Source organism: Apodemus sylvaticus, chromosome 10, assembly GCF_947179515.1.
Source record: "Apodemus sylvaticus chromosome 10, mApoSyl1.1, whole genome shotgun sequence".
Lineage (NCBI taxonomy): Eukaryota > Metazoa > Chordata > Mammalia > Rodentia > Muridae > Apodemus > Apodemus sylvaticus.
The window spans coordinates 1666533-1693204 of NC_067481.1; the positions used below are offsets into that span (position 1 = coordinate 1666533).

The 26672-nt window shown below is 58.3% G+C and overlaps 2 protein-coding genes across 5 annotated transcripts in view; both read left to right on the forward strand.

Moving 5' to 3' along the window:
• Positions 1-6737, forward strand: part of Ccdc57 (coiled-coil domain containing 57) — a 91192-nt gene extending 84455 nt beyond the window's left edge. For all 3 annotated transcript variants that reach the window (XM_052195879.1, XM_052195877.1, XM_052195878.1), the window contains one exon: positions 6325-6737. In XM_052195879.1, coding sequence (XP_052051839.1) covers positions 6325-6563 — 239 coding nt within the window. In that variant the 3' untranslated portion in view covers positions 6564-6737. The remainder of the gene's footprint in view (positions 1-6324) is intronic.
• Positions 6738-9160: 2423 nt separating this feature from the next.
• On the forward strand, positions 9161-26449 carry Fasn (fatty acid synthase). Of its 2 annotated transcripts, none has more exons than XM_052194394.1 (43): positions 9161-9413; positions 10541-10676; positions 11183-11335; positions 12485-12658; positions 12811-13011; positions 13193-13315; positions 13411-13526; positions 13621-13755; positions 14352-14814; positions 14920-15107; positions 15361-15550; positions 15997-16091; positions 16314-16448; positions 16527-16730; positions 16843-16958; positions 17149-17321; positions 17395-17586; positions 17661-17741; positions 17834-18013; positions 18166-18345; positions 18426-18629; positions 18850-19136; positions 19408-19794; positions 19880-20044; positions 20122-20240; positions 20329-20483; positions 20584-20787; positions 20994-21144; positions 21230-21408; positions 21488-21607; positions 21722-21844; positions 21927-22150; positions 22382-22583; positions 22689-22840; positions 22957-23048; positions 23206-23357; positions 23438-23683; positions 23873-24061; positions 24246-24473; positions 24562-24782; positions 24899-24997; positions 25184-25435; positions 25518-26449. In XM_052194394.1, exons 2-43 carry the CDS (start codon positions 10550-10552, stop codon positions 25653-25655), a joined length of 7515 nt encoding a protein of 2504 aa, XP_052050354.1. In that variant the 5' UTR covers positions 9161-9413; positions 10541-10549; the 3' UTR covers positions 25656-26449. The 2 variants fall into 2 exon arrangements, with proteins under 2 accessions (XP_052050354.1, XP_052050356.1); XM_052194396.1 differs by lacking the exon at positions 9161-9413 and adding an exon at positions 9937-10199.
• The last annotated feature ends 223 nt before the right edge of the window (positions 26450-26672 follow it).

Below are 26672 nucleotides of genomic sequence, written 5' to 3' on the forward strand. Positions count from 1 at the left end.
ACTGCTCCTGCCTCCCACGTTCTAGAGCACAGGTGTCGGCCATCAGGCTGGCTCTCAGAGTTTTTCTAGTCTTATGGATAATTTGGAGAAGATAGGACCTGACTATTTCCTAAACTCTCTCTCTCTCTCTCTCTCTCTCTCTCTCTCTCTCTCTCTCTCTCTCTCTCTCTCTCTCTCTCCCTCTCCCCCCTCCCTCCCCTTTTAAAACAGGGTCTCACCCTGTAACTCTGGCAGGCCAGGAACTCCCAGTGCTGAGATTAAAGGTGTGCCCACCACACCTGGCCTCTCCCTACTTTAAAGGTTCCTACTAGAGGGTCTAGGTGTAAGCCCTTATATAGAGCTAGAATCCCCTAGTGGCCACGCCTTTTGTCCCAGCACTCTCAACAACAGCCTGGTCTGCACAGGGAGTTCCAGGGTAGCCAGGCCTTCACAGAGAGACCCTGTCTCAAAACAAGCAAGCAAACCAAAAAACACAAGCCAGAATTCTTCCTTCACTTTTTTTGTTTTGTTTTGTTTTGTTTTGTTTGGATTTGGGTTTTTTTTCCGAGACAGGGTTTCTCTGTATAGCCCTGGCTGTCCTGGAACTCACTCTTGTAGACCAGGCTGGCCTCGAACTCAGAAATTCGCCTGCCTTTGCCTCCCAGAGTGCTCGGATTACAGGCGTGCACCACCACCTCCCTTCACATTTAAGAACCTGGGCTGTATACCTACAGTACCTGGAAAGTTGTGTTTACAATTCAGAACAAAGCTACAGAAGCGTTTGGGCGGAGTCTGAGCCCAGGGGAACAGTGCTGTCTTCATCCTTGTGGACTGTGTGCCCTGGGGCCTGCAGCAGCCGATCTTTGGCATGTGTGTGCCTGAGCCCTCCACACATCAGGCACCTGCTTGCCTCCTGACTTCCTCACAGCCAAGGAGACAGGGCTCGCTCTCAGGCCACAGTTTCTGGGTACCCTGGCAGCAGCTCCTCAATAAGACGTTCCATTCAAGCTCAGGATTAGGAAATGCGGCCTTCCCAATTAAACTTCAGAGTCAGTCTAGTAGGGCAAAGGCCATGGCCCGTCAGGCCTGACATTGAGAACTGGAGGTAAGAGACTGGCTGGACACTCGGGAGAAACAGCGTTCTCTGGGAATGTGCACCATGGTACTGCCGACTTTTGTCTAAAATGGAAAGCCAATTAACAGGCTAATAGGATACTTTATTCTATCACTGAGGGTGATAAATTTATAAATTTGCAAAGTTCATGTCACTCTGTATGTGGGGCTGAACCCCCTCATGAATACCTGGGGACCCCTCATATGACAGGACCAGTGTAGCTGCCTGTAGTGGGATGCGGGTAGAGGTGTCAGATACCTGGAACTCCAGCAGGTGTCACAACCCACAAGTGCCCTAGTGACCAGAGAGCCCCTGATTACCAGCAGAGTGGCTGGTCTGTGACCTCCTGCGGACAATGGCCTCCGGCCTGAAGCACAGAGGGCATGGGAGCATTGTGTGTTCCTAAGCCAGTATGGACAGACAGAACTCAAGGGGAAGAGTGGGATGGAAGGCCAGGCCACCCAGGAACACCTGTGCATACGCTGATGTTAACTCCTGTCCATGATTGACACAATGGCTCAGGCTGTGAATCCCAAAGTCTCCCCTCTCCTTGCAGTGAGTGACGCCCTGTAGCTTTCCTGCCTGTCTTGGAAACATCTGTCATGAGCACTCAGTGATGTGGAGGGAACTGAAGGCAACTGAGAAGTGGGGCAGCCTTCAGCCCTGAGCCCCACATGCACTGCTCCCAGGAGGAGCCTCACTGCAATGTGCACACTGGCACCGCATTCTGTAGTACTGATCCTGCATCCCTAACCGAGAGGAGCATAGCACTGGCTAATGTCTATCCTCATCCAACCCAAGTACCCTTCTCCTAGCCCAGCAAGACCTTTTGTCCTGAGCCTGATCCCGTTGACCCAAGAGGTGCTGAGCTTTAGTGGGGTGAAGCTAGCCTGCGCATCTTCCTGGAGTTCCTCCCCACCCTCCAGTCTCGGGGTGCAGGTCCCCCATCCTTCACAGAGAGAGTGCTGCCACTGAGACTGACAGGTGGCCAAGGCACTGTGCTGAGCTGTGTGGCTCCTCCAGGCTCTGGAGCGCCGCCTGTGCCTCTGGCCCTGGCCTCAGACCCATCCCACGCCTGGGTGAGTGCACCCTTCCTGCATGTGCTGCGGGCATGCCATCCTCTGCCTCTGCTTCCTGGGGGCACAGAAAGCAGCTCATGGGGTCCAAAGGGTCATGGGCCAAACCTCCAGAGAATGATTTCAGAGGAGGCCTTTGACCTGGCCAGCCGCCCGTGATGTCTTGAGCAAGCTGGGCAGCCTGTGTCAGCGTGGCCAGCAGCCTCTCTCCCCAGGCCACACTGGTAGATGTAGGGAACATTGCCTCACTCAGCTGTCCGGGGCCAGGGAAGCAGGGAGCGGCTAAGGTGGCACAGTGAGACAAGATGCAGATAATGAGGGCTGGCTACCCACAGTGCAGCCCTCAGGGAGGGCCTGACAGCTCGTCACCAGCCTCAACTGCTCTGCCAGTCAGGGTCTGACAGCTTAGGATGCTCAGGAGCATGACTGCAGCCTCAGGTTGGCCGGCAGACCCTGCAAAAGCCCCTGGCATGACTTTATCTAGAAGCTAGCCAAACACAATGTGGCCACCCCTAAAGAGCATCTGACAGAGCCACACACCATCTAAACACACTCAGGACTCTACGTGTGGAGAACAGGGACAGTGCGGCTCCTGAACCTGAAACAACCTCACGGCTTCCCAAACAGCGTGAGACTCCCGTCACATCCCTGGACCACCCGCCTCTCTCACCTTCTGCCCATGCTACTGTCTATGTCTTCCTGAGAATGTATCCAGAGGCAAGCCAGTTCTGAGGCTACCTCACAGTGCAGCTCCTCCTGCAGCTATCACCCCTGCCCCTGCCCCTGTCTCCTCCCTTCCCTCACCCCTGCCAGAGGCAGAATTAGAGTAAGGCCACGTAGCTGCACAGGCAAGTACCTGTTGGACACAGCCTCTCCGTCTGCTCCCTCTACAGATAGCTCCATGTAGGCAGGACAGCCAGAAAGAGACAGGTCCAGTGTCCACACCTGCCAAAGTCATCTACAGGAGGGATGGTGGGAACCACCACCGAGGGCTCCCTCTCTGCACCCCATGGCAGTGGACACTTGTCAAGGCCCCTTTTCTGCTGTAGCACAACTCTAGAGAACATGGTCTCCGATAGGCCTGTGAGTGGAGCCAGGCAGCTGGGTTCCCCAAGGTGATGGTGAGGAGTTAGGTAGCACCTAATTACCTGAGGTTAAAGGCTCCTTTAGGGAAAGGCACGAGGCGGGGTGGGGGGGGGGTGGTACAGGAATGAGGATGTCATACCACCACTGCATGTGGACAGGAGGGCTGAGGAAGCCAAATGGTGTTCACCATGCAGGCCACACTGACAGCCTGGACTCTGAGAGCCTTGGAGAGTTTGAAGGGCCAGAAGTGTAATACGACCTAATTGATAAGCATGCTGGAAAAAGGAACTCAGGGTAAATGCCAAGAAAACTGAGGTGCACACAAGATCCCGCGGGGACAAAGAGGTCTCAGTGAAGGCTGGTTGACCCCCAAAGGCAGGACTGGCTGGAACAGACAAGCCTGAGATAGGAAGGTCTTGACAGCTGTGCCCAGGGCCACAGTGTGAACTGAGCCTTGAGCTGTAGCCAGGGCCCAGGACAAGCCCTCCCCAGCTCCAAGGCAGCTTCTGGAGACCTCACTGAGTCCAGTCCTTTACAAAGCCACATCAGGGCATCCATGGGGCTGGGAGGTCACACCATATCCTGGAGCCAAGCATCTGGGACAATAGCTCTGAAGGTGACTCCTGGACCTGGGAATTTCAGGGGCAAGCCAGGGGAGGCTCAGAAAGCATTACCCTTGACAGACACTTCAGTGTGGATGAGAGCCAAGCCCATCTCCAAACCGTCAGCTCTCCTCCGCAGACTCCAGGGTCAGTGAAGACATGCCATGGCTCTGCATAACCCCACACGTGGACCCATAAGGCTCCAGTGCCTCTTCAATTAAGAGGCACAGGGACTCAAATATCTTTCCACGAGTCAAGTGCTGGGCAGAGGCAGACCGGAGGAGGAGGAGGAGGAGGAGGAGGAGGAGGAGGAGGAGGAGGAGGAGGCTGATATTCAGGAGTATTTGGCTGGCAATAGCTAAGACAGCTGTTTATCCTGCCTTCTCCCTAGTGCCTATGACTCAAGAGCCCAGGTGACAAAGCCGAGACCCAGAGAGGAAGAGTGGGGTTTATGCCCATTGGTCCTCAGGTGGGCACTCCTGGGGCCCAAACCTCTAGTGCAGGGACTCAGGCCCCAGATGGCTTCGGATCCCAGTGTCATGCCTCCCAGTTTCAGAGCAGTGGGCTGGGGCCCCCTACCCCGAAGACCTGGGAGCTGGGCCATGCACCTCCTTCCCCCAACAAGGAAGAGTGTCTAAAGAGAGGCCAGGAGCAGAGACCAAAGGCCACAAAGCAGAGTGTCCCATTCCTCCTCTAACCAGACCTACGCAGGAACAGTTCAAGCAAATGTGTCTAGCTCTTGATGCCAGTTAGAAGCGACTTGTCTGACACTGGGTGCGTCATGGACAGCTCCACTATGACCACAGTTTGGATCAGGCCAGTTCCTTCCTTGGCCCTTGTTCCTGCCTGTGCCAGTAGGCAGCGAGAGGATCTAGCATGAAGCCCTTTCTGTGAGTCCTGCCCCTTCACGATGACTTCTGGAAGACTTAGAGGGGTTAGAGCCATGTGTTATGGTAGCTGGTGTCTGGGAGAGAGATGTGGTGGGAACATCTGTGTGAGAGAAGGGTATTCTGGGTTTGGAGAACCAGACACAGCTAGCAGGAGTCCTAAGGATCCCAGACAGCTCCTGAGTCAGACAGCAGAGCCTGCTCAGCAGGAGCTAGAGCAGAAGTGGCCCTAATGGGCTCGCTGGTTCTCAAAGTTTCCTCAGAAAGCTGGACATAGTATCACATGCTTGTAACCCCAGTTCTCACAAGGCTGAAGCAGTAGGATTGCCATGAGTTTGACGCCAGCCTGGATTACAAAGCAAGATCCTGACTTAAAAGAGACAGACACCAAAGTCTCTTAAAAGACTCAACAGTGTCTCAGGATAGCGGAATAGAAATAAGCACGGGACGGGAGCAGGCAGCAGGGCAGGCCCGTGCAGCACCCGGCACCCGGGCTCCATGCCCACGGCAGTGGGGTCAGGCTGGCACTCCGAGCTGTGCTGACTCTTACCCTAGTCAGTGCCCGTTCAGCATGTTCCAGGTCCATGGGAGTCACAGAGAGGTGGACAACCCTGGACAGACAGACATGCATATCCCCTCCCAGGTTGCCTCATGCACATAAGAGTTAAGGCTGGCAAGCAGTGGATCTCTGTCCCCAAGACACTAGAGTGCATGGGGCTGCATGCTCCTCACCCCTGCACTCGGGAGGCAGAGGCAGGCGTGTCTCTAATTTCAAGCAGTTTATAGTGAGTTCCCGGTAATCCAGAAGCTTCCTGTCTGCTAGGCCGGGCTGCCATGGAAGAAGGGCAGGTCTGTCTGTGTATCCGAGGGAGGTAAAACGGTTTTAGAAAAGATACATTTTTAGTGTCAAAGACTCAAAGGACAGAAAGACTCGAAAGACTGAAAAGATGAAGATGGTCATCTACAAAAGCTAGCCGTGGCTTACCACCAGACACGTTAAGTCTGGGTTCTAGCAGCAGCCACAGCCACAGCCACAGAGGCAATAAAATGATCACTCAGACCATGGCCCCAGTGGACCCCGGCAGGGCTGCTCTAGGCTTTAACCTGGGCCTGTGTGGAGTCCAGCTTGCCAGAGCGTCCTTGGCCTGTCTCTGTCAGGGATGTGAGTGGTCAGGAACGTTCACAAACACTCCCCGTACACTCAGGCCCTGGGGACAGGACGAGGGACGAAACTCTCAATGGGGCGGTCTGGCTTGAGTGGGGTAGGGGCCACCTGTCCCCATGCCCTTAGGACATGGTCACAGCAGCTCAGGGTGTTTTGGTTTTTGCTTTCTTTTGTTTCCAGAGCCCAGATTTCTGTGTGCTAGGGGAGAGGCAGGCTCAGGATCCTTGAAAGCCCATGCCCACACAGAGCTCTTGCACCCTAGTCAAGACCCAACACAGTTGTTGCCCCTGGCTAGGGCTAGGTCACTATGGAGGACCTGAGTCTCTCCAGGCTGTCGATTATGACATAACCAACTCTGAGCACACCCAGCTACATCCCGTGTTCCTAACCTACATCTTCTACTTCCTGCCTGTAGAGTGTCCAGCACCTCCAGGATCCAGCTGTTTCCAAAAGGTCACCCGGAACCCTGTCCCCATACAGAAGGTCACCCGGAGCCCTGTCCCCATACAGAAAGCCTTTGCGGTCAAAGGGCTAAAGATGGAAGCTCAGCCAAAAGCCACACACCCCAGACCCAGCAAGGCTCACCCAGCTAAACCTGCAAATTGCCAGCAGCAGCGGCACCCTAGGATCCGCAACTACAACCTCAAGGACTAAATCTGAGCCTCCTGCAGGGACGCACAGGGGCCTCCACCTTGGCACGTGGGGCCTGTGCTTGTACAAATTGAGAGTCAGTATACTTGTGGTATACAGGTGGGCTGTGAGCATGGGACAGCCCTCCAAATGATGGCCTTTCTGATGCTAAAGAGCAATTAAAGCCTCCTCCATCTGCTTGGCCTGTGAAGTTGTCTATCTTGTCCTACTTGGGAAATGCACGCTGGAGCCTGGGCTGGCCTCAGTCCCCTGCCTGTTACCACCCACAACCACTGTGCACTGGCCCTGCCAGTGACCCTGTTCTGTCCTCTAGAACCTGGTGGGCAGAACAGAGTGGCCACCTGCAAAGTAAGTATGTCCCCAAGAAGCACAGTGTGAGGTCTCTGAGGAGCAGGAGCCTGGCCGGGACGCCCTATCTGGAGAATGCACTCATCTGCCGAGAGGCCCCATCTTGGGAACACACTTATCTACCTACTGGAAACCTCATCCTAAGACCTGCCTGACCATTTCCTGCCCATGGCACAACTTAGCGAGGGCCATGGTCTTAGCCGTGCTGGGCGTCAGACACAGGGCTGCAGGGATGGACGCAGCTCCCAGGTCCAGGTTGCTGCGCGTCCCTGACTGATCATGTGACCCTCCCAGCTTCATTTTGCATCTGTGTAAAATCCTGACAGTGATTCCTGGCTGGCTGGCTCACATGTGTGGGCCAGACAACCATCACAGGAAAGCCCACGCTGTCATGTGGTTTTGGATGCCCGTTGAAAACCTCAGGCCTAGGTAGCAGACATCTGCAGATGACTCTTGCTGCTCTGCAGCAGGCTGCTCTCAAGGTGCATATGCAAAGAAAGAGCCGCAGGATGCCTTCACAGTAGCCAGCCTGCCTAGGTCCACAGTGCTTTCACACTTTCAGGACCAGCAGGGGCAATGGCAGGCCATCCTGATGTGGCTTTCCCATGTCCACATCCGGCAGTCCGCTTTCTTTGCTGGTGAGGTCACATGTTTCTGAGATGTAACCCTGCAACTTCTGTGGGTGAAAAGCTGAGCAGAGAAGTCTGCTCTGACCTAGCATCCTCTGCACAGGCCCACACTCTGCATCCCAGCCTGCTATCCTGGGTTACAGCCCCTCCACCTGAGACCCTGGTAGCTGCAGAGGACAGAGCTCTGCTGACCACTTATGGTCGGCCAGCAGCCTGGCCAGTAAGAAGGCAAACATGGTATTATCTCCAGGCACCAGGAGGTGGGGTGGGCCAGCTCTGGCTAGCATGTGCATTCTCCTAGGCTGTCCCTGAAACCCAAAGACACCCACAATGAACACCAAAGTGAAGACCTTCGAATGGGGACAGTGCAGGTAACAAACCTGGTCCTGCACCCCCACCTCCATAGAATACACAGTACAGCAAAAGATACCATCAGAAGGCCATGGAATGGGCCCTAAAGGCATAGGGGCTCTAATGGGAGAGCTTGGGGACAAGCCAGCACGTGGGCAGTGTACACCTGCCAGTCCTATAGGCTGCCCTGCAGGGTCTCTGCTTAGACTGCTGCCTGGGTGGACAAGAAAGGGCATGGCTTTCGCTACAGACATGCAGTCAAGGACCACTGACACTACCCCCAAACACACACACACACACACACACACACACACACACACACACACACACACAAAGCCATTCCCCATAAGGGGGTTAGTCTTAGTGGCCAGGGCCTGTAGTGGAAGGGCAGAAGGGAAGAAAGCAACCCCTCTTGGGCACTCAAGGGGCCCAACCCTGAGCAGTCTTGTGTCTTTTTGGTCGGTGAGTTTTGTCATCCCCCGCCCCCAAATTCGATAACTCTTTCAAAGGAGGCATTTAAAGGGAGGGAGGGAAAGGGTCCCGGAAACTAGCAACTCATAGAGGCGCGCAGCAGCTGCTTTGTTCCCACCAGGCGGGGGAGGGGTGGTATCCCGCTCGCCAGATGGCCGCGCCTGGACACTGAGCGGACTCGGGAGACCGCGGCACGCGCCCGTCAGTGTTCCCTATCCTGCCCACTGCTCCCGTCCCTGCCCGCATCCCGGTCTCCAAGGCGGCCACAGAGGGTGGGTGTCCGAGAAAGCTGGGCCACGATGACCGGTAGTAACCCCGCCTGAGGCGCCCTCCGCCAGGGTCAACGACCGCGCTTGCGCGGGGGCCGGCGGAGCGCTTTGCCGCTGTTGCCGGCCCATCACCCTATTGCCTAGCAACGCCCACCCGCGCGCCGCCATTGGGCCACCGAGAACGGCCTCGATGTCCAATTGGTCTCGATGTGGAGCGGGCCACGCCCCTAGGCTCCGCGCGCGCTATGATCACTGCGTGGAATCGCAGCGACACGGACCTGTCCCCCCCCCACCCCCCTGCGTGGCCCTAGTGTCCTCCTCAGTTCAGTTCCCAGTGTGACCAAGCACGCCCGACCCACACTGCGCGCGCACAGTGCACACCTGGCCCCGGCCGCGGGGAGGCGGGGTGGGAGGACAGAGATGAGGGCGTCGGGATGAGTGAGCCCCGCGTGGCCCGCGCGAGGCCGGGGGCGGGGACGGAAGCAGGCGGGGCTGCGCGTTCCCTGTGCTCCGGCGCGCGCCCGTGCAGGGTCCTGGCTGGGGGCGGCGCGCGCGGGCATCACCCCACCGGCGGCGGCGCGCCGGGTCCCGGGGCGCAGCCCCGACGCTCATTGGCCTGGGCGGCGCAGCCAAGCTGTCAGCCCATGTGGCGTGGCCGCGCGGGGATGGCCGCGGTTTAAATAGCGCCGGCGCGGCCTAGAGGGAGCCAGAGAGACGGCAGCGGCATCCCGTCCAGTTCTCCTGCCGCGCTCCTCGCTTGTCGTCTGCCTCCAGAGCCCAGACAGGTACTGCGTTCGGGGTTCCGGGGCGGCAGGCCGGTGGCGGGATGCCGCGGCTCCAGTGGGAGGACAGGCGGGCGCCCATCCTCAGCACCCTGCGCTCACAAAAGCGTCGCCGCGCCCCTCCGACAGCCAGCCAGCCGGCTGTGCTCCGCGGTCGGGCCGAGAGGGGCGCGGGAGGGGTGTGCTGAGAGCCAGCGCGGCGGGCCTCTGTCACGTGGGCGCCGCGCCAGCCGGGTGCAGGAGGCTGGGCGCCTCGTGGATGGGGCCGGGGCCTTCGCTCGCACTGGGCGGCTTTGGCGGGGCGCAGGAGGCCGCGGCGGTACCCGGGCTCCAGTTTGGAGAGGCCAGATGCGGGTCTGGGTGCGCACGAGGCCCCAAGGCCCTTAGCGGAAGTCATCAGACCATCCAGGCCTCGCCGACTGGGTGGCGCGGAAGCCTTCTCGTTGGACTACGGCTGCAAGGCCTGGACTGCCCTGGGCAAGTGCCTTAGGGACCGGAGGATCTAGCAGATCCTTCTACTGCCTCGGCCAGGTTACAAAGTGTTCGGCCAAATGACGAGAGGCTTCACCTTTTCCCTAGCTGGGAGTGGTACTCCTGGTCGGATCTTGTTGAAGGGGTCGTCCATTGGCAGGGAATCTGTTTGCTTCAGCCCTGTTAGGCCTGGACACAGTAGTAGTCGGGCCCGTTCCCTCTGGGTCCTTACCAAGCCTGGCGCCCTGGCTGGGTCTGAACGGCAGTCAGTTTCCACCCTCAAGAATGGGAAGCGCACTGGCTTCCCCATGACTTGAGGTGAGAATGCCCTGCTTCTTGAAGCCCACTTCTGTTTGCAATTTTCTTGTTTGACTAGCTTGGGATGGAGTACCTGGTAGGCAACTGGAGATCGGATGGTCCCAGGTAGCTCTGGCAAGGGTCAGGCCAGGTCAAGTGTCTCTACCCTGGAAGGGATGAACATCTCAGGAGTAGTGCAGGGAGGCCTGAGCGTCCAGCTCATCCGTTCATTACAGCTGGGTCCGGCTAGTTTTCACCCGGGGCGGGCAGGGCTCTGAGGTGTGCTGCCTGTGGATTCAGGTGGCTGTAGCTGGGAATGACTCTGTGAGAGGGGCCCACCATGCGACCTTCCCCCCCTTCAGGGAAGAGCCATGGAGGAGGTGGTGATAGCCGGTATGTCGGGGAAGTTGCCCGAATCAGAGAACCTGGAGGAGTTCTGGGCCAACCTCATTGGCGGTGTGGACATGGTCACAGACGATGATAGAAGATGGAAGGCTGGTGAGTGTCCCCTCGGGATCAGGCAGCAGGACAGACTGAGAGTCCATGACCAGGACTTCTGGAGACGGTGAACCCCTGTGGAGCTAGCTGTGAGGTTGACCACTGAGGATGAAAAGGGACAGGTGGCCTGGTCAGCTCTGCATGGAGGACACCAGAGGTGGATAACAGAAAGGGACCGGCCCTTTAGATATCCCGGCTGCAGCCTGTGCCCTGAGCAGGCAGATGGTGTCTAAGATGACTCTCACCCAATGGGCTCTAACAGAGCCACAGAGCGGTTCTACCTGATGAGCAGGTGTGAGTGAGTCAGCATTGGGCTGGCCTGGCCAGCCTTGGAGCATGCAGAGGGTCTCCCAGTCAGGTTGGGGTAACCAGGGGGTAGTCACCAGCCTCGCCTCCTACAGGTTTTGCTCTGGGTCGCCACATGTGGCTGTTTTGGGACTCCTCATTAGCAGTGAGGTTGGGTCACTTTCGGGGAGCCTGGCTTCAGAGACTGTGATGTTCCACAGGGCTCTATGGACTGCCCAAGCGGTCTGGGAAGCTGAAGGATCTGTCCAAGTTCGACGCCTCCTTTTTTGGGGTCCACCCCAAGCAGGCACACACAATGGACCCCCAGCTCCGTCTGCTGTTGGAAGTCAGCTATGAAGCTATTGTGGACGGAGGTGGGTCATTGGGGTATTACTGCCCTTTGTAAAACATACTGGAATGAGGGAACTAAGAGCACTGACTGCTCTTCCAGAGGTCCTGAGTTCAAATCCCAGCAACCGTATGGTGGCTCACAACCATCTGTAATGGGCACCGATGCCCTATTCTGGTGTGTGTGAAGACAGCTACAATGTACTTGTGTGTGTGTGTGTGTGTGTGTGTGTGTGTGTGTACACCCATGTATAAGATAAATAGGTGACAAAAAAATTACTTTAAAAAAATCTGGATTTCATCCCCAGTACTGTTAAAAGGAAAAGAAAATGCAACAGTATCCTTCTGGCTCTGAGATATGAAGAGCTCAGAGACAGGCATGGCATGGATCTTTCTAGCTATGTCCCAAACCCTGATAGAGGGCCGGTGGCTCAGGAGGCGGGGCCCCTGAGCAGGGCACGGTTTCACAACTGCACACTAGAGTGTCCCAGGCGCGCCCTGTTACCCCAGTTTCCTCACTCCCCAATGTCTGGTTGATCTCGGGCTGAGGGCGAGCCTTACGGCAGGTAGCTCTGCAGGGGCTCAGCCTCCAGCTTTGGCACAACCCTGTCTCACGGCTGTCTCTTATTCTGGATCCTGCTGCTCGGGACGTGGATGGGTCCCCAGGGATAGAAGGCCCCACAGTGGGCAGCCAGTGTGGGTTGGTATGGTGGGGGTGTGTTTCAGGTTGGTAGATGCTAATTAGTCTGGTACTTGATATACAGCTTGATGTACAACTGCCCTGGGCTACAGTATACGACCATCGAGCCTGTGGTGAAAATGCAGGTCCTCACCTTGGGCCTGTCTGGGCGCCCAGGCTCCATGAGTGGCTGGGCACAGCTCCCAGGGGGTTACCCACTGTCCTCTGCTTTTCCAGCTTGGACACTTGGCCTTTGTCTTCCTGTATCTCCTTATCACAGCCTGTCCCAGGGCAAGCTGCCCTTGGCACTAGAGAACCCATTGGCCAGCGGCCTCTTGAGACCCACCAGTAACACCAGAGGCCAAGGGAGTTGCCTTCAGACAATGCTGTTCTCTGTCTTTCCTATGGCCTCCTGTGGTTGCTGCCTGACCCAGACCTTAGAGGTCCACTGTGGCCCCTCTCACCAAGCCTATGTGGCTGTTGCTGCCCCCGGCAGGTATCAACCCGGCCTCACTCCGAGGAACGAACACTGGTGTCTGGGTGGGTGTGAGTGGTTCCGAGGCATCAGAGGCCCTGAGCAGAGATCCCGAGACGCTTCTGGGCTACAGCATGGTGGGCTGCCAGCGGGCAATGATGGCCAACCGGCTCTCTTTCTTCTTCGACTTCAAAGGTGGGTGGGCGGCAGCCCTGAGCACAGGCCCAGCTGAATGTGTGCATTCACCTAGACAACCCTTTTGGACTTCCTTATTCCTGGGGAAGGCTGAGTGGGATGCTTGAGGCCCCAGGGGTTCGGTGTGGGACGGCGTCTGCCCTCATTCACAGGACCCAGCATTGCCCTGGACACAGCCTGCTCCTCCAGCCTGCTGGCACTTCAGAACGCCTACCAGGCCATCCGAAGTGGCGAATGCCCTGCTGCTCTTGTGGGCGGGATTAACCTGCTGCTGAAGCCTAACACCTCTGTGCAGTTCATGAAGCTGGGCATGCTCAGCCCGGACGGCACCTGCAGGTCCTTTGACGATTCAGGTAAGGCCGGCCTGGGTAGGGATCAGTTAGGCTCCACCTGCACCCTGACTCCTCCTGATGGCGCGCGAGCGCGTGTGGGTGTGTGGTGTGTGTGTGTGTGTGTGTGTGTGTGTGTGTGTGTGTGTGTGTGCGCATGCACGCACACCCCAGAGCCCCTAGCTGAGGTGTTGATCTACTCTAGGGAGTGGATATTGCCGTTCTGAGGCTGTCGTGGCAGTTCTGCTGACAAAGAAGTCCCTGGCCCGGCGGGTCTATGCCACTATTCTGAATGCGGGCACCAATACAGATGGCTGCAAGGAGCAAGGTGGGCACGGAGGGAAAGAGCGTGGATCACAAGAAACGGGGACGTGGGCCATGCGAGGCGTCATTCCACACCATACCACTGCCCATGTACCGTAGGTGTGACGTTCCCCTCTGGAGAAGCCCAGGAACAGCTCATCCGCTCTCTGTATCAGCCGGCCGGCCTGGCCCCCGAGTCTCTTGAGTATATTGAAGCCCATGGCACCGGCACCAAGGTGAATGAAAGCCCTTTCTGACCCATATCTGTGACCCCTCTGTCCTTGTTAGAGGACTTCCAGCTGCAGCCTTAACCTACTCTATTTCCCGCAGGTGGGTGACCCCCAGGAATTGAACAGCATTACCCGGTCTCTGTGCGCCTCCCGCCAGGGCCCTCTGTTAATTGGCTCCACCAAATCCAACATGGGCCACCCTGAGCCTGCCTCAGGGCTTGCAGCCCTGGCCAAGGTGAGCTGGGCTCTGGGTCAAGAGTCCCTGTTACATGGATAGCTGCGTAGTGTGACCACCACTTGGCCTGCCTCAGGGCTCCTGCCTACCTACCAGCCGGCCCTTTGGCTGCCCTGTGGGACAGTGAGGCTACCCTCATGGCACATTGTCTGTAGTAGATGTGCTGACTGATACAGCTTCTTGCCAAAGCAAACACTTGGTTGCAAAAAGGACAGGTGCAGTCCTGAGGAAGTGCCTAGGCCTCGTTCTGAGGTGAGGGAGCAGCGAGCCAGCATCTGATCTGGCGTGCCCTTTCCTGCTGGGTGACCCTGCACACCTGCCTGTCCACTCGTTCAGACCTCCAGCTTGTTTCTATATCGGGAGATGTGCGGTTGTCTGGATGACCCATCTGTTTGGGCTCAGGCCTACAGCCCCTCAACTTGGGGACTATGCACCCTGGAGGACACACACACAAAAAAAAAACCCACGGAGAGTACTAGGCCAGAGCAGACAAGGATCTTGGGGCCCAGTGCCACACACAGCTCTTGGGCCCAGGGGAGGTAGATGGCCACACTTGGCGGGGACAGCTGCCCAGTAACCTTGCGTTCTGTCTTCAGGTGCTGTTATCCCTGGAACACGGGGTTTGGGCCCCTAACCTACATTTCCAGAACCCCAACCCTGAGATCCCAGGGCTTCTTGATGGGCGACTGCAGGTGGTAGATAGGCCTCTGCCTGTCCGTGGAGGCAACGTGGGCATCAACTCATTTGGCTTTGGAGGTGCCAACGTTCACGTCATCCTCCAGCCCAACACACAGCAGGCCCCTGCGCCCGCCCCACATGCCGCCCTCCCCCATTTGCTGCATGCCAGCGGACGCACCGCAGAGGCAGTGCAGGGCCTGCTGGAACAGGGCCGCCAGCACAGCCAGGACCTGGCCTTTGTGAGCATGCTCAATGACATTGCGGCGACCCCTACAGCGGCCATGCCCTTCAGGGGCTACACTGTGCTAGGTGTTGAGGGACATGTCCAGGAAGTGCAACAGGTGTCTGCCAACAAGCGCCCACTCTGGTTCATCTGCTCAGGTGAGCCTGCCCCCATGTTCCTAGGCTGGCTCTTAAAGGAGGAGGGGGGGTCCCTTTCCTTGAGGGTGAGGCTGGAGGGTGTCCCTGATAAGCTTTCTGGCACAGGGATGGGCACGCAGTGGCGTGGAATGGGGCTGAGCCTCATGCGCCTGGACAGCTTCCGTGAGTCCATCCTGCGCTCGGATGAGGCTGTGAAGCCCTTGGGAGTAAAAGTGTCAGACCTGCTGCTGAGCACAGACGAACGCACCTTCGATGACATCGTGCATGCCTTTGTGAGCCTCACTGCCATCCAGGTATGCTACCTGCACGGTGCTAGGACCCTGGGACACTCCTGCCAAGGTCCTGCCTTCCGCACCAGAGTCACAGTCCTGGCCCCATCTGGTGTGTAGGCAGGGCCTTGTACTGGGACAAGCCTGGGGAAGGGTAGGGCTTTCTCAGAGGTCCCGGGAGAGGCCTGGTTCGCTGGGTGTGCTTGGCTTCACTGTTAGGGATTGTCAGACTAGTGATCTAGGGCTGTGTGGCATGGCCTATGTCCCCTCTTCACAGATTGCCCTCATCGACCTGCTGACTTCTGTGGGGCTGAAACCTGATGGCATCATTGGACACTCCTTGGGAGAGGTTGCCTGCGGCTATGCAGATGGCTGTCTGTCCCAGAGAGAGGCTGTGCTTGCAGCCTACTGGAGAGGCCAGTGCATCAAAGAAGCCAAGCTCCCACCCGGGTCCATGGCAGCGGTTGGTAGGTATCCTCTGGAGGCCCCCAACCTTCTGGTTAGGCACCCGGATCTTCTTGGAAGGTGTTTCTGTCCTGGGTCCTCCAGAAGGACCAGCTGCTTTGGTGTAAGACGTGTGGTTGCAAAGGGAGAGGTTACTCTGTCCAACTTATGTTTATAGGAGGCTTCAGTTCTAGCCCCACAGGCCTGAGCAAGGTATGGAACACCACACACGACATGAGGGTCAAGGAGCTGAGGAGAGCTATTTGCCAACCCTGGGTGTTCGCTGCCCAGCTCCTCAGCTGCTTACCCCGACACTTCTCTTGAGATCAGACATGGCAGGGGGTAAAGGTGCCCAGGAAGGTCCACTCTCATCATCGGTCCTCCAAGCCCAGGACCCTAGGTAGTGCTCACCATCTGGGAGCATGGACTGGGCTCCGGCAGGCTCTGAGGCCAGCCCTTCTGCCTGCAGGTCTGTCTTGGGAGGAATGTAAGCAGCGCTGCCCCCCTGGTGTGGTGCCGGCCTGCCACAACTCTGAGGACACTGTGACCATCTCTGGACCTCAGGTGGGCCTGCAGTCCTAGCAGGACTTCTGTTCCCTGCATTTTGCCCTGGCCCTACCTAGGAGGCAAGGCCTCCTCAGTCTACATCTACCAAATTCTGAAGGGCCCAGCTGGTGAGCTACACTTGTCTCAGGCCCTCTGGGCGAGGCCTACGCTGGGTGGACTGTGTATCTGACCAGGGCAAGCCAGTCCGGGCCCCCTGACCACTGCCCTTGATGCCTGCAGGCTGCGGTGAATGAATTTGTGGAGCAGCTAAAGCAAGAGGGCGTCTTTGCCAAGGAGGTGCGGACTGGCGGCCTGGCCTTCCACTCCTACTTCATGGAAGGCATCGCCCCCACGCTGCTGCAGGCTCTCAAGAAGGTAAGTACCTGACCCAATATTGCATGGGCCTAAGGGCGTGGTGACTTGACTTCACTTGCTAACCGAGCTCCTATGCAGGTGATCCGGGAGCCCCGGCCACGCTCGGCGCGCTGGCTCAGCACCTCCATCCCTGAGGCCCAGTGGCAGAGCAGCCTGGCCCGCACGTCTTCTGCTGAGTACAACGTCAACAACCTGGTGAGCCCGGTGCTCTTCCAGGAAGCACTGTGGCACGTCCCTGAACATGCTGTGGTAGTGGAGATTGCGCCCCACGCACTGTTGCAGGTGAGCAGCTGGTCCACCTGGGATCGGGGCACAGCAGCTGCCTGCTGGTCACTGGGCAAGGGGAGCATGACACGGAAGGAAGGGTCAGAGCCCAGCCTCCTTCGCTCTGTAGGCTGTCCTGAAGCGAGGCGTCAAGTCTACCTGCACCATCATTCCTTTGATGAAGAGGGACCATAAAGATAACTTGGAGTTCTTCCTCACCAACCTTGGCAAGGTTCATCTCACAGGGTAGGTTTCCCCCCTTTCTACTGCTCACCTGAGGGCCGACACCCCACCTCCATAAGGGGGGTTACTGTCAGTCTAGCCCCGCTCTGGCCCTTGGTCCTCAGCTTGGTCACCTTGGGGTCGTAAAGCAAGGTAGGGCCACGGGTGTTTGGGCTCTCAGGGCCAGGTGTGTCATCTGTTCTTTTGTCACCAGCATCAATGTCAACCCTAATGCCTTGTTCCCACCTGTGGAGTTCCCTGCTCCCCGAGGGACTCCTCTCATCTCCCCGCACATCAAGTGGGACCACAGTCAGACTTGGGATGTCCCCGTTGCGGAAGACTTCCCCAACGGCTCCAGCTCCTCCTCCGCTACAGTCTACAACATCGGTGAGCCAGGCCTCGTGTTGGGTAGGTTCCTTCCCAGGCTTGTGGGCCAGTGCTGAGGCATTTGTCCTTACAGACGCCAGTCCTGAGTCGCCTGACCACTACCTGGTAGACCACTGCATTGATGGCCGGGTCATCTTCCCTGGCACTGGCTACCTGTGCTTGGTGTGGAAGACACTGGCTCGCAGCCTGGGCTTGTCCCTAGAAGAGACTCCTGTGGTGTTTGAGAATGTGTCGTTTCATCAGGCCACTATACTACCCAGGACGGGTAAGAGGCCCCTTCAGTGGGGGGCTGCTGAGACCGTCCTGCCTGCTCTGCTGACCCTCCTCCTTCCCCTGCAGGAACCGTGCCTCTGGAGGTGAGGCTGCTCGAGGCCTCCCATGCCTTTGAGGTGTCTGACAATGGCACCCTGATAGTGAGTGGTGAGTAGGGCCTGGCCAGGCCTGTGAGGCTGGGGATCCCAGCTCCTAGCCTGCCCCATGCTCAGGCCCTCCTGTTGCCTTGACTCCTACAGGGAAGGTGTACCAGTGGGAAGATCCAAACTCCAAGTTATTCGACCACCCAGAAGTTCCAGCCCCAACCGAGTCTGCGTCCGTCTCCCGCTTGACCCGGGGAGAAGTGTACAAGGAGCTGCGGCTGCGTGGCTATGATTATGGCCCCCAATTCCAGGGCATCCATGATGCCACCCTTGAAGGTGGGCAAGAGCAGTCCCCGAGACAGTGAGCATGATTGCCAGGAGCCATTCTCACCCCTGGGCCACGGCCTGCTGGGGACAGGGAGGACAGGGAGGGAGGAAGTACGGGCCTGGAGCAGGTGTCCTGGGTGCTGACCGCCCGTCCGCTGCAGGTGAACAGGGCAAGCTGCTCTGGAAAGATAACTGGGTGACCTTCATGGACACGATGCTGCAGATCTCCATCCTGGGGTTCAGCCAGCAGAGTCTGCAGCTACCTACCCGTGTGACCGCCATCTACATCGACCCCGCAACGCACCTGCAGAAGGTGTACACGCTGGAGGGGGAGACTCAAGGTAGCTCTGGCACTAGCGCTATGCCCTCGCATCCTGGGCTGGCTGGGCTCTGCCTACACTGACCACTGTGTTTTCCATAGTGGCTGATGTGACAACGAGCCGCTGTCTGGGCATAACGGTCTCCGGCGGTGTCCACATCTCCAGACTACAGACAACAGCAACTTCCCGGCGGCAGCAGGAACAGCTGGTCCCTACCTTGGAGAAGTTTGTTTTCACACCACACATGGAGGCCGAGTGCCTGTCTGAGAATGCTGTCCTGCAGAAGGAGCTGCAGCTGTGCAAGGGTGAGGATCCTAAACCGTCCCTCCTCTTCCTTCAGTCCGACAGGTGCTGGGGAGCCTGGGTTGCTGAGAGCAGCCTACCTCCATGGGCCTCCAGCACGGAACCGGAACGCTGCATCCTTCCCGTTGCTGTTCCTATGGCCTTGCCCTGTGGCCAGGCTGGGAAGTGGGCCCTGGAAGTAGACTGGAGGCCTTAGAGAACATAGACCTTTCTCCCTCCCAGGTCTGGTAAAGGCTCTGCAGACCAAGGCCACCCAGCAAGGGCTGAAGACGGCGGTGCTTGGGCCAGAGGACCCCCCACAGCATGGGCTGCCTCGACTCTTGGCAGCTGCTTGCCAGCTGCAGCTCAACGGGAACCTGCAGCTGGAGCTGGGCGAGGCGCTGGCTCAGGAGAGGCTCCTGCTGCCGGAAGACCCTCTGGTCAGTGGCCTCCTCAACTCCCAGGCCCTCAAGGCCTGCATAGACACAGCCCTGGAGAACTTGCCTACTCTCAAGATGAAGGTGGTGGAGGTGAGTGCTGGAAAGGTAGACAGGCCGTGTGTGTGGCCTTCGTGCTTCGGTTCGTTCCTCCCGAAAAGATTATGGGAAATTTTTCACTGCTGCCAGGAGGAAGGCTCCTGGGAAAGAATCCTGGCACGCTTGGGCTCTAAGCTGGGTGGGAGTGCAGGGTAGAACACCCAAGAGCTTCCTGGCTGGCGTGGCCACAAGACTGGGTGGAACCCAGGCCTCGGGTTTGTCTGCCTCCTAGAGGCAACAGATCTAAGATGCTGTCCCACCCCAGGTGCTGGCTGCAGAAGGCCACTTGTATTCCCGCATCCCGGCACTGCTCAACACCCAGCCTATGCTCCAGCTGGAATACACAGCCACCGACCGGCACCCCCAGGCCCTGAAGGATGTTCAGACCAAGCTGCAGCAGCACGATGTGGCCCAGGGCCACTGGAACCCTTCAGATCCCGCTCCCAGCAGCCTGGGAGCGCTTGACCTTGTGGTGTGCAACTGCGCCTTAGCCACCCTGGGGGATCCAGCCTTGGCCCTGGACAACATGGTAGCTGCCCTCAAGGAAGGCGGTTTCCTGCTAATGCACACAGTGCTCAAAGGACATGCCCTTGGGGAGACGCTGGCCTGCCTCCCCTCTGAGGTGCAGCCCGGGCCCAGCCTCCTGAGCCAGGTACTGCTCCTAGGTATGCAGGGCAGGTGAGGGCTGGCCGTGGGTCAGCTGCTTTGGGCCTTACGAGACTTCTTCATACATGTAGGAAGAGTGGGCGAGCCTGTTCTCAAGGAAGGCACTGCGCCTGGTGGGCCTTAAAAGGTCATTCTATGGCACTGCGCTGTTCCTGTGCCGCCGAGTCGTCCCACAAGACAACCCCATCTTCCTGCCTGTGGAGGATACCAGCTTCCAGTGGGTGGATGCTCTGAAGGTCAGGTTCTGGGGCTGGGTACCTTGCCTTGCCTGGCATACGACCAGCCTAGAGACTGACCCTTCTTTATCCTGCAGAGCATTCTGGCCACATCTTCCTCCCAGCCTGTGTGGCTGACAGCCATGGATTGCCCCACCTCTGGTGTGGTGGGCTTGGTAAACTGTCTCCGAAAAGAGCCGGGCGGACACCGGATTCGGTAGGAGAGACTCCAAGACGCGCCCACCCTTCCTTCTTCCCCTCCCTTCCCTCCAGTCTCGGTATCTTTACCCACTTTGTCCCCACAGGTGTATCCTGCTGTCTAACCTCAGCAACACATCTCATGTCCCCAAGCTGGAGCCTGGCTCCTCAGAGCTGCAAAAGGTGTTAGAGAATGACCTGGTGATGAACGTGTGCCGGGACGGGGCCTGGGGGGCCTTCCGTCACTTCCAGTTAGAGCAGGGTGAGCCCACTGATGCCCTAGACTTGACAGGCCAAGGAAAAGGTGGGGGACAAAGAACTGGCCAGGTAGGCCCTGGCATCCTTGCTTTCTCTTCCCTCAGACAAGCCTGAGGAGCAGACAGCACATGCCTTTGTAAATGTCCTCACCCGAGGAGACCTTGCCTCCATCCGCTGGGTCTCTTCTCCCCTGAAGCACACGCAGCCCACGAGCTCAGGAGCACAGCTCTGCACTGTCTACTATGCCTCACTGAACTTCCGAGACATCATGCTGGCCACGGGCAAGCTGTCCCCTGATGCCATTCCAGGTGCCAGCCGGGATGGGGTCTTGTGACTGGGTCGCCGGGGGGTAGGGAAAGTGCCAGTATCATGGCAGCCCAGTGAGAAGGAAGCCCTGTGCCAGCTCCTGGGGAAGAGAGGGCCCCAGCACCAGGGCTGCACTTGCACCCTGCACCCCTGACAACTGTGCTAGAGTAGAGACTAATGAGCCCCTCTTCTGTCCACCTGCCCTCAGGGAAGTGGGCTGGCCGGGACTGCATGCTCGGCATGGAGTTCTCAGGCCGTGATCGGTCCGGCCGGCGTGTGATGGGGCTGGTACCGGCAGAAGGCCTGGCCACCTCGGTCCTGATATCACCGGACTTCCTCTGGGATGTGCCCTCCAGCTGGTGAGTGGGTGGCTGCAGTTGGGGGATGATGTGGTCTCAGTTGGTGGCCAGGCTGAGTTAGTTGATCCTTGCTGTGTACCCCCAGGACCCTGGAGGAGGCGGCCTCTGTACCCGTTGTCTATACCACTGCCTACTATTCCTTAGTAGTGCGTGGGCGCATTCGGCGTGGGGAAGCTGTGCTCATCCACTCGGGCTCAGGTGGTGTGGGCCAAGCAGCCATTTCCATTGCCCTCAGTCTGGGCTGCCGAGTCTTCACCACAGTGGGTAAGGCCCCTTTCCTGCCCAGGCCCTGGGAGCTTCTCGAGCCCTGAGGCCCAAACTCACTGGGCTCTCTCCCTGACAGGCTCCGCTGAGAAGCGAGCATACCTCCAGGCCAGGTTCCCTCAGCTCGATGACACTAGCTTTGCCAATTCACGAGACACATCTTTTGAGCAGCACGTATTACTGCACACAGGAGGCAAAGGTAAGTGCCCTCTGGGCCGTCTCCTGAGAGCAGATCATGACGCAGTCAGTCTAGCCCTCAGGACTGAGGTATGGGTGAGCCCAGCATGACCAAGTGACCTGTTTGTCACCGTAGGTGTTGACCTGGTCCTCAACTCACTGGCAGAAGAGAAGCTGCAGGCCAGTGTGCGGTGCCTGGCCCAGCATGGCCGCTTCTTAGAGATCGGCAAATTTGATCTTTCTAACAACCACCCTCTGGGTATGACTCGTAGTCCAAGGAGCAGGGGTGGGGCTGGTGTTGGGGCCAGGGGTGTCCGTCAGTGATCGACTCTCCCATCCAGGCATGGCTATCTTCTTGAAGAACGTCACTTTCCATGGGATCCTGCTGGACTCACTTTTCGAGGAGGCCAGTGACAGCTGGCGGGAGGTGGCAGGACTCCTGAAGGCGGGCATCCGTGACGGGGTCGTGAAGCCCCTCAAATGCACGGTGTTCCCCAAGGCTCAGGTGGAAGACGCCTTCCGCTACATGGCTCAGGGGAGACATATTGGCAAAGTCCTTGTCCAGGTGAGGTGAGGCCCTCGGGCACCCAGCCTGGCTTTGCCTGGCGCGGCTCACTTTTTTCTAATTATATTGACTTATTTTATTTGTTACATGTGGCGTGTGTGGGAGCTAGAGGCAACTTGTAGGAGTTGGTTCTCTCCACTACGAGTCATCAGGCTTGACATGGGCACCTTTACCTACTCAGCCGTCCTGCTGGCCTGGGACTACCTCTGAGCCACTGCTCCTTATCTGCAGGTGCGGGAGGAGGAGCCAGAGGCCGTGCTGCCCGGCGCTCAGCCCACCCTGATTTCTGCCATCTCCAAGACCTTCTGCCCAGCTCATAAGAGTTACATCATCACTGGTGGCCTAGGTGGCTTTGGCCTGGAGCTGGCCCGGTGGCTTGTGCTCCGGGGAGCCCAGAGGCTCGTGCTGACTTCCCGATCTGGAGTGCGCACGGGTAAGTGAATGGGGCAGCTGGTGATGTAGGCTTCCCTTTGTTCTGGGAAGGGCTGTAGACCACTCCCTTTCCTCGGGTACAGCCCCATAGCCCTGTGTCCCACAGGCTACCAAGCCAAGCACGTTCGGGAGTGGAGACGCCAGGGCATCCACGTGCTGGTGTCCACAAGCAATGTCAGCTCTCTGGAGGGTGCCCGGGCCCTCATCGCTGAAGCCACAAAGCTCGGGCCCGTTGGAGGTGTCTTTAACCTGGCCATGGTAAGAAAGGCGTACTGTGCTCTGCGGACTTCCAGAGCCTGAGAGAGACCCAGGGTAGCTGCCGAGGGGGGCTTGGAGCCTCGGAGCTGCAGCAAGCACCAAAACCCTGCTTCCAGGTTTTGAGGGATGCCATGCTGGAGAACCAGACTCCAGAACTCTTCCAGGACGTCAACAAGCCCAAGTACAATGGCACCCTGAACCTTGACAGGTGGGCAGTGCGCCCCTCCATCGGGTTTTATATGTGCTTGCAATGTGTCTGGTCCCTGCTGGGCTCAAGGGGCTGGGGAGGTGAAGCTGAGCTGCCCGAGGCCTTTGGGACCGCCCTGGGGGCAGGAGTTGTCAGACACTGACAGACGCACCTGCAGGGCGACCCGGGAAGCCTGTCCTGAGCTGGACTACTTCGTGGCCTTCTCCTCTGTAAGCTGCGGGCGTGGTAATGCCGGCCAAACCAACTACGGCTTTGCCAACTCTACCATGGAGCGGATATGCGAACAGCGCCGGCACGATGGCCTCCCAGGTGGGCCTCTCCGTCCCACCCACTCCTGCTTGTGCTCTCACTCCTCAGAGCTCCTCACCCACTGCCTCTGTTGTTCACAGGCCTTGCCGTGCAGTGGGGCGCCATCGGTGATGTGGGCATCGTCCTGGAAGCAATGGGTACCAACGACACAGTCATCGGCGGCACGCTGCCGCAGCGCATCTCCTCCTGCATGGAGGTGCTTGACCTCTTCCTGAATCAGCCCCACGCAGTCCTGAGCAGTTTTGTGCTGGCTGAGAAGAAAGCTGTGGCCCACGGTGACAGCGAAGCCCAAAGGGACCTGGTGAAAGCCGTGGCCCACATCCTTGGTACGCTTGCTTCCGGCCTTCCCGGCCTGGTTGACTCTCCGAGCCTTAGTTTTCCCGTCGATGGAAGCAGAGGACAGAGTTCTGTGGTCTGAACGCCTGGCTGGGTGGTTGGCAGTAATGCTACAGAGCCACAGCATGTGCCTGGGTCCACACCCCCTTCTAAGTAGTGACTAGTTATCCCTTTGGCAGGCATCCGAGACCTCGCAGGTATCAACCTGGACAGCTCATTGGCGGACCTAGGCCTGGACTCACTCATGGGTGTGGAAGTGCGCCAGATCCTGGAACGTGAACATGATCTGGTGCTGCCCATGCGAGAGGTGCGGCAGCTCACGCTGCGCAAACTTCAGGAGATGTCGTCCAAGGCTGGCTCAGCGACTGGTGCGTACCCGGCGGAAGGCTGAGAGTCCCGGTGTCTGTCAGGTCAACCAGGATTGGAGGCAGCAGCGCTGCCCTTTACAGAGAGCACCTGGGCCCGCACGTAGTCTGTGTGAGTGCGTCCTCACAAGAGGATGCGTACAGGCCCACAGGCTGAGGCTGCCCGGTCGATATCCTGTCTTTACAGAGACCACAGCCCCCAAGTCCAAGAATGACACACCCCTGAGGCAGACGCAGCTGAACCTGAGCACCCTGCTGGTGAACCCTGAGGGCCCTACCCTGACACAGCTCAACTCGGTGCAGAGCTCCGAGCGGCCTCTGTTCCTCGTGCACCCCATCGAAGGTTCTACCACGGTGTTCCACAACCTGGCCGCTAAGCTCAGTGTGCCCACCTACGGTCTGCAGTGCACCAGAGGTACTGTGCACGTGGTGGAGTAGTGCCTGCTGCCATGGGCCTTGGGTCCCTCCCCGCTGACTGCTGAGCCCTCTGCTTGTTGTTCCAGCGGCCCCCCTGGACAGCATTCCAGACCTGGCTGCCTACTACATTGACTGCATCAAGCAGGTGCAGCCCGAGGGGCCCTACCGCGTAGCCGGGTACTCTTTTGGAGCCTGTGTAGCCTTCGAGATGTGCTCCCAGCTGCAAGCCCAGCAGGGCCCAGCCCCCACCCACAACAACCTCTTCCTGTTTGACGGCTCGCACACCTACGTATTGGCCTACACCCAGGTGAGAGCCGGGCCAACTGGTCCTGAGCACTGCCCTGTGTCTTGGCTTTGAATACACTTCTGGGAGGGTCCTGGTTACCTCGGCGCTTGCCGCAACAATCTCTCCTTCCCTGACAGAGCTACCGGGCAAAGATGACCCCAGGCTGTGAGGCCGAGGCTGAGACTGAGGCCCTGTGCTTCTTCATAAAGCAGTTTGTTGATGCAGAACACAGCAAGGTGGGCCTGGAGACTCCCCAGAGAGGGCAGGAAAGGCAGGAAGGGCAGGGCTGGGAGGGTTGGGGTCTGTGTGCCTGTAAAATGGATAAGGGAGACTCCCAATGCTTCTTGAGAAGCCCATCTGTGCAGGGAAGGCAGGGCAGCTGTGGCCCCGCCAGCCCCGCGTGCTCAGAGCTGTTGCCTTAGGTGCTGGAAGCCCTGCTGCCACTGAAGAGCCTGGAGGACCGTGTGGCTGCTGCTGTGGAGCTCATCACCAAAAGCCACCACAGCCTGGACCGCCGGGAGCTGAGCTTTGCTGCCACATCCTTCTACCACAAGCTCCGGGCAGCCGAGCAGTATAAACCCAAGGCCAAGTACCATGGCAACGTGACACTGTTGCGTGCCAAGACAGGTGGTACCTATGGAGAGGACTTGGGTGCTGACTACAACCTCTCCCAGGTGAGTGGCGAGATGGGGCAGGTCTACTCACCACAGGCAGGCGGGATGTGGTGGTCACAGGGTGAGACGTGAATATTTGCAGGTGTGTGACGGGAAGGTGTCTGTGCACATCATCGAGGGCGACCACCGTACACTGCTGGAGGGCAGCGGCCTGGAATCGATCATTAACATCATCCACAGCTCCCTGGCTGAGCCTCGAGTGAGTGTACGGGAGGGCTAGACCTGCCTACCATGAAGCCACGCGCCACACCCACCACCAGACGCCACACCCGCCACCAGAGATGCTCCAATGCCCACCACACCCTGAGTGCAGGGACTGGGGAGGGTCCTGCTGGTGGGACCCCCTCCCCTCGTGGCCCAGCACCACCCCTTGCCCTGGGGGCTGCTACAAACAGGACCATCACGTGTGTCCCAGCCACGTAGTGGGGTTCCCAGAACCACTGACTTGGAGACACCCCTGTCTGTGAAGAGTCAGTGGAGGCCCGCAGGAGCCAAACTGAGCCTTTTCCGCCGTGCGGCGTTTGCCACACTGGTTGTTTCTCCATTAAATTCTCATATTTATTGTATGCTGGGAAAGACCCCCAGGGTTGACTCATTCCAGAACCCCCTAAAATGGGAGAAGCCATGTAGGGAAAGTTTCTGGGAAAGTTTCCAGACTCACCATACATAGGCTGCTGGCTGGAGCCCCTTGTGTCTTGGCCCCGTCCCTGCTCACTGCAGGGCAGGGTAGGAGAGGGCTGGTTCCCGGGGAACGAGGACCCCAGCAGACACTGTAGCCCTTGGTCCCAGCACCCCGGCTGCACCCATGATGCAGGGCCAGCTGTGCTCTGCGGACCGCACCGGGCGCTGGCTGTATTTGTTTTCCAAGATTCAGATTGCTGCTCGGGTTTTGAATTTACCGCAGCCGTCAGTGCTGTGAGCCATGTCTGGACTGTGTCATTTTTACACCAACCTGGTAAAAAATGCTGCTCTTGATGCTCTCCTGTTCCCACGATTAAACTGCACGTGAGCGAGCGCTGCTTCTGTTCAGTCTCTTTGTGGTCCCGGGCCTGGGCCTCAGGCTCTGACTCGTATGGGTATCCCCACAAAGATTTCCAGTGTCCTCCACAGCTCTTCCAGTGAGAATTAAATCGGCCTGTTCCTAGGAGGGTGTGGCATTCTGTCAGCATAAGGGTAGTATGCTGATGCGGGTTTAGGCATGTGGGGCTGGCTAGAGGCATGAGCCGAATTTGTCCAC

Coding starts and splice junctions, on each gene's coding strand:
- Fasn (XM_052194394.1), top strand. CDS start 10,550: ATGGAGGAGGTGGTGATAGCCGGTATGTCGGGGAAGTTGCCCGAATCA. Junction 13,316..13,410: donor AGATGGCTGCAAGGAGCAAG/GTGGGCACGGAG, acceptor CATGTACCGTAG/GTGTGACGTTCCCCTCTGGA. Junction 19,137..19,407: donor TCAAGATGAAGGTGGTGGAG/GTGAGTGCTGGA, acceptor GTCCCACCCCAG/GTGCTGGCTGCAGAAGGCCA.